The 14,375-nt window shown below is 48.0% G+C and overlaps 6 protein-coding genes across 6 annotated transcripts; 1 reads left to right on the top strand and 5 right to left on the bottom strand.

Annotated features, from left to right (window-relative positions):
- Positions 1 to 178: 178 nt before the first annotated feature.
- Positions 179 to 413, bottom strand: F9C07_2237161 (uncharacterized protein; the record flags this gene model as incomplete). Its single annotated transcript, XM_041295204.2, has 2 exons — positions 179 to 284; positions 367 to 413. 2 exons carry the CDS (start codon positions 411 to 413, stop codon positions 179 to 181), a joined length of 153 nt encoding a protein of 50 aa, XP_041151056.2.
- Positions 414 to 2,562: 2,149 nt separating this feature from the next.
- On the bottom strand, positions 2,563 to 3,997 carry F9C07_1952410 (uncharacterized protein). The gene has a single exon (XM_041287461.2). The coding sequence runs from the start codon at positions 3,764 to 3,766 to the stop codon at positions 2,828 to 2,830; it is 939 nt and encodes a 312-aa protein (XP_041151057.1). The 5' UTR covers positions 3,767 to 3,997; the 3' UTR covers positions 2,563 to 2,827.
- A 1,229-nt stretch (positions 3,998 to 5,226) lies between these two features.
- On the bottom strand, positions 5,227 to 7,567 carry F9C07_1952433 (putative transporter). Its single transcript, XM_041295205.2, has 5 exons — positions 7,068 to 7,567; positions 6,919 to 7,016; positions 6,521 to 6,868; positions 6,331 to 6,471; positions 5,227 to 6,274 (listed from the first exon to the last, which is right to left on the bottom strand). The coding sequence occupies exons 1-5, from the start codon at positions 7,317 to 7,319 to the stop codon at positions 5,440 to 5,442; spliced, it is 1,674 nt and encodes a 557-aa protein (XP_041151058.1). The 5' UTR covers positions 7,320 to 7,567; the 3' UTR covers positions 5,227 to 5,439.
- A 322-nt stretch (positions 7,568 to 7,889) lies between these two features.
- On the bottom strand, positions 7,890 to 8,681 carry F9C07_2077015 (pyruvate kinase-like protein; the record flags this gene model as incomplete). Its single annotated transcript, XM_041287462.2, has 2 exons — positions 7,890 to 8,476; positions 8,603 to 8,681. The coding sequence occupies 2 exons, from the start codon at positions 8,679 to 8,681 to the stop codon at positions 7,890 to 7,892; spliced, it is 666 nt and encodes a 221-aa protein (XP_041151059.2).
- Positions 8,597 to 13,781, top strand: F9C07_2287535 (uncharacterized protein). Its single transcript, XM_041295194.2, has 5 exons — positions 8,597 to 10,206; positions 10,259 to 11,090; positions 11,144 to 13,320; positions 13,397 to 13,589; positions 13,681 to 13,781. The coding sequence occupies exons 1-3, from the start codon at positions 9,216 to 9,218 to the stop codon at positions 12,627 to 12,629; spliced, it is 3,309 nt and encodes a 1,102-aa protein (XP_041151060.1). The 5' UTR covers positions 8,597 to 9,215; the 3' UTR covers positions 12,630 to 13,320; positions 13,397 to 13,589; positions 13,681 to 13,781.
- On the bottom strand, positions 12,662 to 13,757 carry F9C07_2076334 (uncharacterized protein; the record flags this gene model as incomplete). Its single annotated transcript, XM_041295206.2, has 5 exons — positions 12,662 to 12,935; positions 13,019 to 13,320; positions 13,397 to 13,585; positions 13,654 to 13,660; positions 13,681 to 13,757. 5 exons carry the CDS (start codon positions 13,755 to 13,757, stop codon positions 12,662 to 12,664), a joined length of 849 nt encoding a protein of 282 aa, XP_041151061.2.
- Positions 13,782 to 14,375: the final 594 nt, after the last annotated feature.

Raw genomic sequence — 14,375 nt, 5'->3', positions numbered from 1 at the left:
AAACAAAAGAATGACAATTAAAAACCAGATTCCATCGCTAACACCCACAACACAAGCACTCGACACACTCAATACAGCATTCGCAGGTCTCCTCACACAGGAAACAACAGCACATGGCCATCAAACTGTCGCCGTCAGCTTTTCTTTCTTTATCTTCACGGATACCGGTCGATCATCCTTACCAGGCGGTCAGACAACCACGGTCCTTCTTCTCCTCCTGGGGTGGGGGTTGCTGGTACTGCATGGGCTGGGGAGGAGGATATTGGCCGCCCGGGGGAGGGTAGCTATGCGATGTGTTAGCGGTGTCGCCAAATAACAAAAACAGATGAAACGGCAATGAGAAAATTAGGAGAACCAAATACTTACTATCCCTGGGGAGGAGGTGGCTGCTGGTAAGGCTGCTGGTAGGACATATTGTATCTAGGGAGGGAACGACGGTGGTATCACGTAGGGAGACGGAGGCAACGGAGGTCAAACTAACGTAAATAAAAAGAAAGAGAGAGAGAGTATGGGGAAAAGCAACGGGTCAGGAGGTTTTAAGTCTTAAGTAACAGTAAACTTATAAGGCCCGGGGAGCAGACAAACAGGCAGAACTAATAGCGGTGATTTCAGCCCTGCTGGTAGACGCATCGGTTCTCTTGGCCCTGCAATTGACGCCTGGGGTCCACCTCCGCCAGCACGATTGGGTCTGGCGATGGACTTTTCATTGACAACTAAATTATTGGGTGGATTGGCAGTCCCCCTTGTACGACGGAGCCTTGGCTCTGACCCTTTGTTACTCAGTACGTCAAGTATCATCTTGTCAGGGAATGCTGGCGCCTAGCCGTTGCACTTGCAATGTGGACCGCGAACCATGGGCAACAACGCATCGACTTCTTGTTCATCGGTGAGGCCCTGGTGTGGCTGAGATGGGCATGACTAGTTACTCCGTACATACTACTTACTTACAGTACTTACATCCTCAACATACCATGAAGATTGCCAAGCGCTACTTATTGGCCACTAGAACAACCCGAGCAGCCCCTTAAGGCTGGGACTCCACTGCCAAGGCCCAATCATTGTCAGCAACGACCCAACTGATCTCCACTGCCCCTGAGTCATGATTGGATCAGAATGGTGTTGCCTAATGACAGTTTCATTCGCTTTCTCTTCCCCCGTTATGAATGAATGAACACACCGTCATTAACATAACTTGCACTACTGTAGTCCATTCGTTTCATGAGGTGTGGCTGGAGTCAACCGACAGTGTTCTAGGCGAAAGTGCACATGCCATCCATCCCTATCGATGGCGCAGGACTTTCCTTTTCGGGTATCACGGCGCTAATCTAATGAACAGGATCTCACTATCCACATCTATTAATATATTTGGTAGTGCAGGGTTCATGCCTGGTGCGACACCCCAATTCAGTCGGAGCGTGAGACTGTCCGTGTAAGACATATAAACGAGGGAATTATTCCCCGCCAATGGTGCGTTGGTCCAGGAAAGGTCCAGAGAAGATACGTAGTCGTATATAAAGTAATGAATATCAGACTATCAATAGTAGTCCTCTTGTATTGGTTCAAGACCGATACATCACGTGCCTGTCAAGCCACCCATGTTGGGGCCAATCGGATGGAACCGATCATCAATTCCGCTCACGGGACATTCAATCATTGATGTTGTGGTATTCGCGTTTCACTTTGAAAACAGCAGTATAATCATGTGCAGAACAGGACATATGTCCCAAAACTTGTCCCGAGGTGAATGAATACAAGGCATCCCTGATGTCGCTCGGTATGTGTTCTCATGCTGATCACATTATAAACCAATCAGATGCGCCAGACGCACGCAATGCTCCCAACCTGAGAATGTGATCTACGGCGTACAGCTTCGCCAATGTACCTTAAGGTTTATTGTCAATAGCCCTGGCTTCGTAAGAGGTATTTCCGAAACCTAAATGCGAGAGAAGGACGTTTCCTCAGGACTGTCCAGTTGGTCATATACCAGTAAAGCTGGGGATGTAGCGGTAATCATATAATATACCGGCCCCTGGCAAATGTCCATGGTTCCCAATGTTGGAACTCGTAAGGGATATATTCCATACCTTGTCTTCTTTGTGGCGTCATTGGGGCCACTGAGCACTGGCCGGGCAATCCCTTGCTCACAATGCGGGGATATTCTTTATCAATTGAACCGGGCACCTTGCCACGTGCAAGTGGTCCTGCTAAACCTCCAGCACGGGCTCGAACCCGATGAACAAAGCCGGGCACCAATGGAGTCTACATCAGTATCAGATAAGCAATGGGGCTGCTATTGATTCTCTGGCTCTGTGTCACGCCAAGCCAGGTATCCACTGAGCCAAGGGATATATACGCCGCTCATATTGCGTCGTGGAATGTATGCAGAGGACTTCCTTAAGAGATACTACTTAACTGAGAGGAGACAGTTATCAATATAGATATCTGTTAACTACCTCGTCTAACCCAAACAGTTTAAGTGGTAGTCGTACGAAGCAGTTGGAGAACGACTCAAGAGTATGAGTCATGAGCATATATCAAGAAGTAGTAAGAAAAAGAATTGATGAGAGACAAACGCCCGGTGAAGTAAGCCAGTGGACACATTGTATTACGACAGAAAAACAGTAGAACCTCAATAACGGGAATGACAGTCAGTGCCACCAGTAAATCAGCGTTTGCATAGATCACGTGAATATAGAAAGAAGTCATGGAAAGGCGCTCGCAACTTAATTCTCCTCGGCCCAATCCATGTCAATCTCAATATCCTGAGGTTCCACACTTTGCCTTCCTCGTGTGATCATCTCCGCATCAAGAGCCTCAAAGATCCTAGTTAGAAATATTTCTCGCCAGGGAGCTCAATACCTATCCTCGTCCCTCTGAACATCGCCTCTTCAAAGCAAGCCCGGGCTAGCTTGGCGATCTGTTCGTTTCCACAATGATGAAAGTGTTTGTAGCGTCTCCTCCAGAACACCCATCTGGGAATGCTGAAGCCGCTGCACGGAAACTCGGATTTGGGGACAAGGTCTCCCGGTGCAGTTGAAGCTTGGACGCTATCACCCGTAGACGGAGGAGGGTAGTCATGGTTTGTCGCTGTGAACATCGCAAGCTTGAAGCTGTTGTACTTCAACCACGCATGACATGCGGGCAGAAGCTCAACAACGGGGACACAAGCATTGGTTGCATTCCCCTCTCCCTCGACCCGGATCAAGGGCCTCTCCGTTTCAAATGTCTCCTTGAACAACCACAGTGCACAACAACTAAGCTCAGAAGGATAAACTCCAACAGCACACAGTCTAGCCGTAAGCGCTGCCAGACCCTCCCGCTGCGCTGCCGTATATCCCATGGACTCCTTCATCCAAGCATCCTGAAACTCCTGAACAAGGTAAGGGATATCAACCCACAAACGCTGTCCATTGGGCAAGATCACCTGTTCCGGCTCCTCATCGGCAGAGGCGCCTTTTTTCTTGCGCGTGACGGTCCCCCACTCTCGAACCTCTAGGATCAATGTAATAAGTCGGTCATGTTCAGCGCTGTCAGCAGGGTGTCTTTTTGCTACGTGGATGAGCTCGTCCCATAGGTCGTGCAATCCCTCTTCAACAAATGGAAGGTCCCAATTATGCTCAATGTATTCCTGAGTGAAGTTGAGTATTCTCCACTTGAAGTCTTGCCAGGTTTCCTGGGGACCCGCGGGGTCGTATGCGAACTCCTGGCGTTTTTGTTCTCGGGTGAGAACTCGTACCCTGCAGCTTCCACTGGGGCAATCGGCCATATTGTGAAATTGTATCGTGATGGCGCAGATGAAAGGGATAAGATCGTAAGGCTGGGAAGAGGGATGGTGACAGTAGTGAGGTCAGTGATGGTCACTGGAGGACGTAAAAGAAAATACAAGCTGGATGCCTAATCCTGTACACTTTCTAGTAACCAATTATAGGCAGTTTAGTGTATTACATTTGAGGGACTTTCCCGTTCTCATTCTGAATGGAGGTTAGTACGTATAAAGGCACTGTTTTGTGCAAGGCATTGGGATATACATTCTTCCTTTAGCGTGCGGGGGTGAGAAAGATGACAAATTATACTCAGTACATATTGATAGACTGTCTAACAATTTCAGGTTTGAAAGATAAATCTTTTGACTCAAACTCTAGGGTTACGATAGAACGGACATCCAACGTGCTGGTGTTATAGTGATAATACCTTTATTAAAACGGGTTGGCTGGTGCGACTCGATCACCACTTTCTACCCCTTATCCTATCCTATCTTATTCTTAATTTGTGGCAGGCCCAGTCCTGGTAACCATCACAAGAGAAACTAATAGAGTGGAATATTTCAGAAGAGTGAAACAGACTAATTGCTTTCAGTTATCCTCCTCTCCGATCAGTTAAATGATATGTTGGGATGCTACATACAGAACGCTCATGCGCCAGCCCCATTCATAATACTACCCCGAAGACAGGAAGATGCCACTGGATGCAATATCGTTGCACCGACATTGTGAATTGAATATAACCTCACAGCCATGCATACGTACGGTCACAGTGTTGGTGTAAAAACGCATTCAATTCTCATCTAATGGGGTATAAATATGATGAACACGCCCTCCAAAATCTTACATCCTCTTTAAACTGAAACCTCGAAGCTCTTATTCTTTGATCTATCTGACTAAATCATAAATTTCTTGAGTCTCCCAGACTAAACACCATCCTCTCACCCCCAAGTATGAAGCTCATCCCGAACATTATCCTCTTTGCCGCCCTGGTTGGGACCCTTCTTGCCACTGCCATCCCGGAACCCAACGAAGCTGTGCAAAACGTCAATGAAGATTCGGAATATATTGGAGGGGCCGTTAGAAAGGTGAGAGAGAATAAGCATAGACGGCTTCCACTCTATGAACTAACAAGGATGTCCACTCAGCCATGTTCAGGCACATGCAGTGTGAATGAGTGCCACTGTGCTTTCCCTGTTGGACCCTGCTATTGTCACGATAAGGACATTGGAAAGTCGTGTACTTGCCTTTAGTAGCATCTGTCTGGTTGTTCATAATTCGCGATGTCACCTGTCCACAAGCTGAGGGTTGAGAGAAGAGGGACATGCGTGGTTTATTCGTTGTATGTCATTGAGTTTGTGTGATTTGTCTACTAAGCTGATATTGGACACTCAATGCAATGTTTATATCTTCATTGTAAGTGTCAAAAATTGGGCTTTCTAGAGTACCATGATAAGGACTGCATAAACTGAGCGATGCAATTTATGAATGATATTCTCTCTGGAATCAACCAGTAGCACATAACTTTTGCTAGTGCTTATAGTCTGCACCTACATACACAGAATGAGTCACCTGACCCCATGACCACGGATTGGAATCACACAAATGAATGTTTCTTCCCCACTCGAGCCTCCTACACTAGAGCCTCTCGTGTCTCAGCAAAGTCGCACCAAGACTCCTATGACCGGAGTGGTGCAGCCGGTAATTGAGCCCCGGTAGCCTCCGCACGACCTTGAAGCTCAATCTCATTGATGGCTAAGAGGTCTTCTTCCTCCCAACCCTCACGCTCGTCCTTGACTAGTCTTACAAAGCAAACATCTAGGATCAACGCCACTGCACTGATCGCAACACCGAAATACAGCGCCGCCCGATATCCCGTGATCTGGTTGTGGAAACGACGAGCGACTTGGACCTCAATGGTCGATGCAAACCCGAGACCCAAACTGTTACCGTACAGATTCAGCGTTCCAATAATAGAACCAGCGATACCCTGCTGGTGTCTTCGGACGGAATTACTCGCAATAATCTGCCCCGCTGTGTAGACAAAGTCAGGACAGAACGAGAAAAGAACTACAGATGGAAAGATCTGGGCCCAGTATGATTGCTGCAGAGGAACGGTGGCCATCAGGGCATTGGAAACTAGAATTGTGACTGTGCCAATGGCCAGGATCCACTGCGCCGCGAGACGAGGGATTAGCCAGGCAGCAAGGGATGCTGCGGCCGTTGCACAGACGACAAAAGGGGTCCACCCGACAGCGAAATGCAGAGGCGACCAATGCCACACTTCCTGTAACCAGAGCACCTGGTACCAGATTAGTGTACCCACTGCCATATAATTCAAGAGGATGACTAGCAGCAGGGTCAGGAAGGATGGCGCCTTGAAGATCTCGAGTGGCATGATTGGTTGCGCAGCGAATCTTTTTTCCCACATTAGAAAACTAACGAAGAGTATCAATGATATTGGAAGGAGGGCGATTTCATAAGGGGTTGACCACCCCACACTGGGTGCCTGGCTGTGAGAGTAAATCAGCTCGCCATCCGCATCTTGCCTTGCTCGGGGTTCGCCTACTTCCACACAAAGTTAAAGAGGATCAAGGAACTGGTGCCTAAAGCGGAGCCGATCCAATCTATCTTTCCGGAGCGGTCGACCGGCGGTTCGTATGGAGCTAGAGCCCATAGAGCGACGAAGGTCACCGCGCTGAGACAAGCTCTATGACCTGTGAGCATCAAGATTTTCCTATCTCCGTTGTGCAACGTACATGAACACGAAGAACCACTTCCAATCCGTATTTTCTAGGAAGGCGCCCAAGAGTATCGCCCCACAGTAGCCTCCCAATGGTGCCGATGCTGCAAAGAAACCCAAGCTCAAATTTCGGAGGCGACCCGGTGGGTTCGTGGAGGATATCATTGCTACAGCGTTTGGCATAATGAAAGCACCTCCAACACCAGCAAGGGCACGCATTGTGACAAACGCAAAGAAATTGTTGCAGAAGGCACCAACCAGAACGCAAAGACTAAGCCATGCTCCGCCGATCAGGAGCAATTTCCGGTGTCCAAAAACATCTCCCAAGCGACCGCTCATCAAAACAAAGGTTCCTTGTGTGAGTCTATACGCGATCAGCCCCTACTTTCTTCGGTGAAGCAGGATGGGGCTCACGCATAGCTGGCTCCAATCCAGGAAGCATATGTTCCCTCAACACCCATTGCACTAGTTAATGTGCTGCCACCAGCTATTCCAGCAAAGTTCACTGTCATCTGGTGCCGTTAACTCTATTCCATCTCTACCAGGGTTGGATTAGGACGTACCTGGACGAGGTTCGCCAGAATGAGTAGCACAGTGACTGTTAACCTTCGGGCCTGCGTGGTACCATGTGAAGGCACACGCTCGAAAACTGGCTGGCCAGTTTCTGGCGGCTGGTTGCCATTGAGTGTAATCTGCCGACTCTCTGCCTGTTGTCCAGGACCTTCAGAATAGGAACTGGGCGGGGAGGCGAGGGCGGGCGCAGAAACCCGTTTTTCCGGCTGGATCTCGCAATGAAGAGCTTGTATCAGCGACATGGCGGCTCGTCAAGATCCTACTGTAAACCGACTATTGCAGCAAGGGGCTTCATAAGCAGCAGGACATAGAAGTGAATGTCTGGTATCGTGGCTATACCACTGGCGTTCAAATACCAGGGATCTCCGCAGGCAAAAGAGGAGCTGGCGGAAAACAAGGAAATGGACTTCCGATCAACGGTCTCGGCGACTCGTCATTCAATTCCACGTCTCTTTCCCTCTCCACGGTCCACAGAGCGCCGATTGGCTTTCATGGGTAACGGCTATTTCTTATAAATCCGAGTCGAATCCGATTGATCCATTAATTCCGCCATGATAGTGGATGACTCACCGCTGCTCTTGGCCTTTATAACGCACAATATCACTACTCACCAACCTATCCGAAAAGTACTAATTGCTTCCAGATCACCAATTGAAATCTAGCGAGTATAGGCTCTGTTTCAAAGATTGAGTATGGCGGGATTGACGAGTGTGTTAAATTATGTCTTAATTGAACATCTTCAGCATAGATGCAGGCCTAGATCAACGGACGATTTGCCCAGCGGTACATCACAACATGCACAGCAACTCACATTAAATACAGTTAAGAGCCAGGTTTGTTGCTGGCTTCTGCACCACAATCTCCATTCCTGGTCGAATCTCACCTCCTTTCTCGACAACACTCATGACACCAGCCATGTATCCGATCACTACGCCGCGACTATCCTTCACCAAGAAGCGGTCCTTCAGTCCCTTCTTCATAGCGTCAAGCTGGGGACCGGGGTTGCGCAAGCCAGTCAGTCTGAGAGTTGGTGCGTCTTGGCTGGATGCCTTTCCGTCCACGAACAGCAACCTTGTGTCCTTGGGCAATGAGAGCAGATCAATGCCCTGGGTGGTAATGTTCTCTCCTAACTGTCCTGGTTTGAGGACGATGTCCTTCGTTCCGGTCGCAGGGTCTTTAGACACTTGTTGAAGGATCTCAGCCTGCATCAGGTGGACCTGGCGCAGGTTTACGTCGGACGGCCTGGCATTTCGTAGGGGTCGGTGCTGGACAGTTGGTCCTGCATGGGCGTCACCCTTGACACCATGGTTTGGAATGAGCGTTATACTGGGGACAGCAGTCTTCGAGACAGAATGAGAACCCGAAAGGGAAACGCTGTTGACAGACATGATTTTGATGTCTTTGGTGCGAAAGCGTCGCTCTCGTCTCGTAATGAATAGGTATGATTTTGATATAGTAGGTGTATACTAATTCATCCTCTTTCTTTTTCCAACATGACAATTATTTATCTGCCCATTTATCCCACTATCGGGAATGGTGTGCAGGTGACGGACGGATACATTTATGCATCTACCCCGCAGGAGATGAGCTTCGGATTCGTCCATCGCATCGTGCTACTGCAAGTCCATAGACGTGGTGATCGTTTATTTGCCCAACGTGCCACCCCAAAGTGTCATGCGATATTCTATGTTCATTGGACATGCTATCACTGTCATTTGTATGGCTTTCTACCCAAAATTGAACTCACTCTATCCGATTTCCAGGCATATGCTGTGTACATCTGGAATATACGCAGCTTCAAACAAAAAAGATTGTCTGTGGCCCTAACTATCCGTCGCCCCGCGAAATGAGATGAACAATATTTTCCAAGTGCATATTGAGGCCTGGCGCTAAAAGGGAAACTATATTAGGTAGCATACATGTGTATTGATTACTACTATACACTAATTCTCCTGCCAATCCAATCCACGAGGCTGAGCATGGGGCAGAGTATCTGCTCCACTTTTTGGACCCTATTCTATTCGTAGAGTCAATGGGCGGGAACATGTTATTTGATTTTACTCTGCAACCCCAAAGTGATCCATGCACTGTTAGCAGAATCCAAGTTACTGCAAACTCTCAAGTAACCATTCGTCAACATGGTCGACCCCAACGAGTATACCGTCGGTTGGATCTGCGCAATCACTACCGAATACGTCGCTGCGCAAGCATTCCTTGACGAAAAGCACGAAAGCTCAGCATACCTGTCCCCGCAAAATAAGAATGACTACACCTTAGGCCGACTCGCGAACCATAACGTGGTCATCGCTGTACTGCCAATCGGCGAATATGGCACCTCCTCAGCAGCGCGGGTGGCCGAGACTATGCTGCACAGCTTTCCGAATGTGCGAATCGGCCTGATGGTCGGCATCGGCGGAGGTGCGCCAAGTGCAGACCATGATATTCGGCTTGGGGACATCGTGGTCAGCACCCCTTCGAATAACCATGGGGGTGTATTTCAGTACGACTATGGCAAGACCATCCAAGGGCAGAGGTTTTTCCCAACAGGCTACCTAGACCAGCCGCCCGCAGTTCTGCGCGCGGCTGTAAATGGGCTTCAGGCGCGATATGAAATCGAGGGTCATCATTTAGCAGGTGATATTGATCAAGCCTTGGAAAGAAACCCAAGATTGCGGAAGAAATACGGACGACCGGATCCAGCCAGTGATCGGCTGTACCAAAGTCATATTGTTCATCCTCCACACGACAAATCTAATTGTACAATAAGCTGCGGGGATGATCCCTCTACCCTCGTGCTGCGGAACCCTCGTACGGAAGATGAAGACAGCCCGATAGTTCATTATGGGCTGGTCGCTTCCGCGAATCAGTTGATGAAAGATGCCTGCATGCGGGATAAGCTGACTATGGAAAAGGACGTTCTATGTTTTGAAATGGAGGCAGCGGGGCTAATGAATCACTTTCCCTGCTTGGTCATTCGTGGTATCTGTGACTATTCTGACTCCCATAAGAATAAGGCGTGGCAAGGGTATGCGGCAATGGCAGCGGCTGCCTACACGAAGGATGTATTGCGTCGGATCTCTCCTCAACATGTGCAGGCTGAGAAGAAGATTATGGAAATTCTCTCCACAGGTAAGCTTAACAAGTTTCCTTATACTGGTCAGTCATACTAACGATTCTTCAGTTAAAACTATCCATGAGACGACCCAAGATATTGATCGCGGCGTCAAAAGGTTACGCCAGCTCGGCGACGACCAAGAGTACCAAGCTGTCATTAATTGGCTTACACCGGTGAACTACGCTCTCCAACAAAATGATTTCATTGCCCGGCGGCAAGAAGGAACTGGAGAGTGGTTCCTGAATTCAACTGAATTCAAGCAATGGCTTAGCCAAAGCAAACAGACCCTATTCTGTCCTGGTATGCCTGGAGCAGGTAAAACAATGATCACCGCAACCGTAATCGATCATCTTTACCGTGCATACCAGAATAAGCCCAAGACTAGCATCACGTATATCTATTGCAATTTCCGACAGCAGCATCAACAGCGGTACACCGACCTTCTTCTCAGCCTGTTGAAGCAGCTAGTCCAAGGACAGCCTTTTATTCCCAATGCTGTGAGAGTACTTTACGATGAATGCAAGGGAAGAGGAAGCCAACCTTCTCACGAAGGAATCTTAAGTACTCTGTATAGTGTTGCTGCCTCTTACTCGAGACTTTTTATCCTCATCGATGCACTGGACGAATGTCAAGTCTCCAATGAAGATCGGGAACGATTTCTCCGCATAGTCTTTGGTGTTCAGGAGCGGACCAAGGCGAATATTCTTGTAACTTCTCGTTTTGTTCATGAGATTGAAAAAAGATTTGGGGAAAGCATCCGCTTGGAGATCAGAGCTAGCGACATGGACGTGCAGCGATATATTGAACAGCGACTGCAAAGCTTTCCATCCTTCGTTTTACATAACCCTGCTTTGCAGGCAGAGATTAAGACTAATCTTGCTCGGGCAGTTGAGGGAATGTCAGTATCAGTCGACGATAATTATCCCGACGCATTGGCTGACAAAACATTAGGTTTCTTCTCGCAAAGCTTTATCTTGACTCCTTGGTTTATAAAACAACACCTAAGGCCATCAGGTGTGTGCTTGCAGAGCTTGAGGTTACATCCGCGGAAAGATCAGACAACGGCCAGAAGTCCAAGGTTCTAGATCACGCATACAACCAAGCCATGGAGCGGATTCGTGGCCAAGCGCCAGAGCACCAAAAGCTTGCTAATCGAGTCTTATCATGGATTGCCTGTGCTACAAGGAACCTTACATTATCAGAGCTACGGCACGGGCTTGCTGTTGAGTTCAACACACCAGAGCTTGACGAAGACAATATGCCAGATATTGAACAGGCCGTCTCGGTATGTGCGGGCTTGGTGATAGTAGACGAAAAGAGTAACGCAGTTCGGCTTGTCCACTATACAACGCAAGAGTATTTTGAACGTACCTACAACGAATGGTTTTTTCAGGGGCATATTAATATTACAAAAGCTTGTCTGACCTACTTATCGTTTAAAGATTTCGATGGTGACCATTTCTTAACCCCAATGAAAATGGCCATGAGAACATGGTCAAATCCTCTGTATTATTATGCTGCGTTGAATTGGGGATACCATGCCAGAAAGGCCTACATGGAAGAAGACAAGCTTGTCTTAGACTTCATCCATAACACGTCCAAATTGTTGGTCTGCGGTCATTTTATACGACAAGGCCAGCTTGGCCGTGGTCTTGGGAGTGTAGATATGGAAAGCATGCACCTTACAGCGTGTCTAGGGCTATCAAAGTCCATGTCAATTCTGCTAGAAGGATCACATGATGTCGATCCAAGAGATTCCCTTTACATGACTCCACTACTGTGGGCTGCCATGCAGGGCCACGAAGCAGCAGTAAAGCTACTTCTAGAAAATGGCGCAGACGTTAACTCAGCAGATGCATGGGGAATGACTTCACTGTCCCGGGCTGCCAAAAGGGGTCATGAAGCTGTGGTTAAGCTCCTGCTGGAATGGAGTGCTGATACCGAGGAAAAGACTCGCAAGGGCGACACGCCTCTTATTATGGCCGCTGAAGAAGGCCATGAGGCGGTGGTACGAGCTCTACTCGGCGGAAATGCTATAATTGAAGCAAGAAACAAGTCCGGATATACTGCACTTTTATTGGCTGTTCAAAATGGGCATGAGGCGGTTGTCAGTCTCCTGCTGGAGAAGGGTGCTAATACTGAAATCAAGGGGTACCTTGACAGAACTCCGTTGCTGATAGCCGTTGAAAATCGTGATGATGCAATGGTAAGGCTGTTGCTCAATAAGAACCCCAATATAGAGGCAAGAGATTCGAAAGGCCTGACCCCGCTCTCATTAGCCGCTTGGGGCGGCGATGAGACGGTAGTGCGACGTCTGCTAGAGAGGAATGCGAATATAAATTCGAAGTGCGGCAGGGGCTTCACTGCGTTCTATTTAGCAGCCAAAGGTGGTCATAAAGCTGTGGCAGATCTTCTTAAAGAGGCAAGAGCATTATAGTTTGTTTTACGCTTGTATGCAATTAAATAGGGCTAGATTGAATTAGACATACGCCACCCAGCATAGCCTATTATTCCAAGTGCAGTCACAGCCAGTGCTCCCAGCCTTAATACAGCTAGTTGGACCCTAGGCTTCAAGTGACTCTCTAACAACTTTTGAAACTTTTCTGGCTCATTTCCCCGCGGATATTTCTCATCGGGGATTGGGAGGTCCAGGAACGGACAGATCTGCTCCCATCCGAGACCCTCCTCGAGTTTAACCAACAAAAGTCTCTCCTTGGGGAGTGTGTTTTTCGCGAATTTGATACTATAGATGTCAGGTTATATAGATCGTACAACTGATTCTTCACATATAGATGAAGAAAGGAGGGGTGAAGTTAGGTTACTCACTATTCAACATAGTTCCTACGAAGCGCGGCCTCGTTGTTCGGATCCCCAGGGTTTGTCCCGTCGGACATAGCCCAAAACATGACTTGATTGAGACGGAAGAAGCCTTTGAGGATGATATCGAAGTGTTTCAAGATATTCATAGGGAACGAAGTTGCCATTCTCACTACATTGGCGATAGTGTTGTCCATTGATGTCACCCATTTGTCTGGGTCACGGTGTGTCAGAATAAACTTGACATCCGGGTCTTCGGCATATACTTCGAGAGCCTGCGAGCCTAAATAGCTGGGAAGCTCAATGAAGCACTGCGATTCGATTAGCTACCATTTCAAAATCATTCGAAAGCTGGGGATTTGACGAATATTGTGATAGTCCACGTACGTCATAATCACTCAACCACTTGTCGAAGTCAACCCTTTCGTATCGCTTGATACCTGAGAAGCGGTTATGCTGTGCAATCACGGCTTCCTCTAGAATCTTCATATGTACCGGTCCACTGAAACAAGCCTCGGTCATGTGGTACGGACTAAAGCCTAATATCCTAATGGCGGCGAGCAACCCCAAAGTACCCTATCTATAGATAGTCAGTCACATTGTGCTAGTGTACTGGTACCGTGGTTAAGGTCAACTCGAGGTACAGAAGGACTGCTAAGAGTTTCTCTCACCTGCTGCAGCTGGCGATAACGACTTTCATCCTTTTTTTGTTAGCTAGTTGAGCCAGGCTGTCAATTTGGCGAGACATTGAATGAAGGCGGCGTGTTATTCAGATACGAGTGAAAAAGCAACTGAGCTCGGGGTTGAATTTTATTTATAGGTAGAGACCAAAGGTTGAACATACACTTTTGTGGAAGCTCCACCTGGGCAAAGTCTACCAATTGAGAGTTTTAATGATACTTTGCGTATAGCCTGGCCAATACACGGACCGCATTATCCAGCACATGTCCATTGATAGGAAAGGTTTCATATTAGCTTTACTGCGGCTACCCAGCCTTATGGTGGTTTGTTCTCAGTGGACCCATTTTAAGATAACGTGTAAACACTAGCGCTTTCTAGTCTACGTGTGTATACGAGGTGGTTCATAGACCTTACTAACTCCACCAAATTCAATGGCTTTACAGTTTTGTTGTCATGCCATCGTTCCCATGCATTATCATTGTATCACACAGTATGTGCATCGGGATTGGACATCTTGGCTTGGTCTATACTCTAATGCCGCAACCGTCGGACATGTATTTATAGATGAGCTGGGTTTTGCCGACTTGTCTGGACTTGGGGGCCAAATGTGGCGCTACGCTCTAGAACCCGGCTGGGAGACGACACGGCGAATGGCATTCAGTAGGGCATATAGATTAGGCTCCAC

Source organism: Aspergillus flavus, chromosome 8 (genome assembly GCF_009017415.1).
Source record: "Aspergillus flavus chromosome 8, complete sequence".
In the NCBI taxonomy this organism is placed as follows: Eukaryota; Fungi; Ascomycota; class Eurotiomycetes; order Eurotiales; family Aspergillaceae; genus Aspergillus; species Aspergillus flavus.
The sequence above is the reverse complement of the archived record's forward strand: the minus strand, read 5'-3'. Positions and strand labels throughout refer to the sequence as shown.

Coding starts and splice junctions, on each gene's coding strand:
- F9C07_2287535 (XM_041295194.2), top strand. CDS start 9,216: ATGGTCGACCCCAACGAGTATACCGTCGGTTGGATCTGCGCAATCACT. Junction 10,207..10,258: donor TATGGAAATTCTCTCCACAG/GTAAGCTTAACA, acceptor ACGATTCTTCAG/TTAAAACTATCCATGAGACG. Junction 11,091..11,143: donor GCTCGGGCAGTTGAGGGAAT/GTCAGTATCAGT, acceptor ACAAAACATTAG/GTTTCTTCTCGCAAAGCTTT.
- F9C07_1952433 (XM_041295205.2), bottom strand. CDS start 7,319: ATGTCGCTGATACAAGCTCTTCATTGCGAGATCCAGCCGGAAAAACGG. Junction 6,869..6,918: donor TGGATTGGAGCCAGCTATGC/GTGAGCCCCATC, acceptor GATCGCGTATAG/ACTCACACAAGGAACCTTTG. Junction 6,472..6,520: donor AAGTGGTTCTTCGTGTTCAT/GTACGTTGCACA, acceptor CACAGGTCATAG/AGCTTGTCTCAGCGCGGTGA.
- F9C07_1952410 (XM_041287461.2), bottom strand. CDS start 3,766: ATGGCCGATTGCCCCAGTGGAAGCTGCAGGGTACGAGTTCTCACCCGA.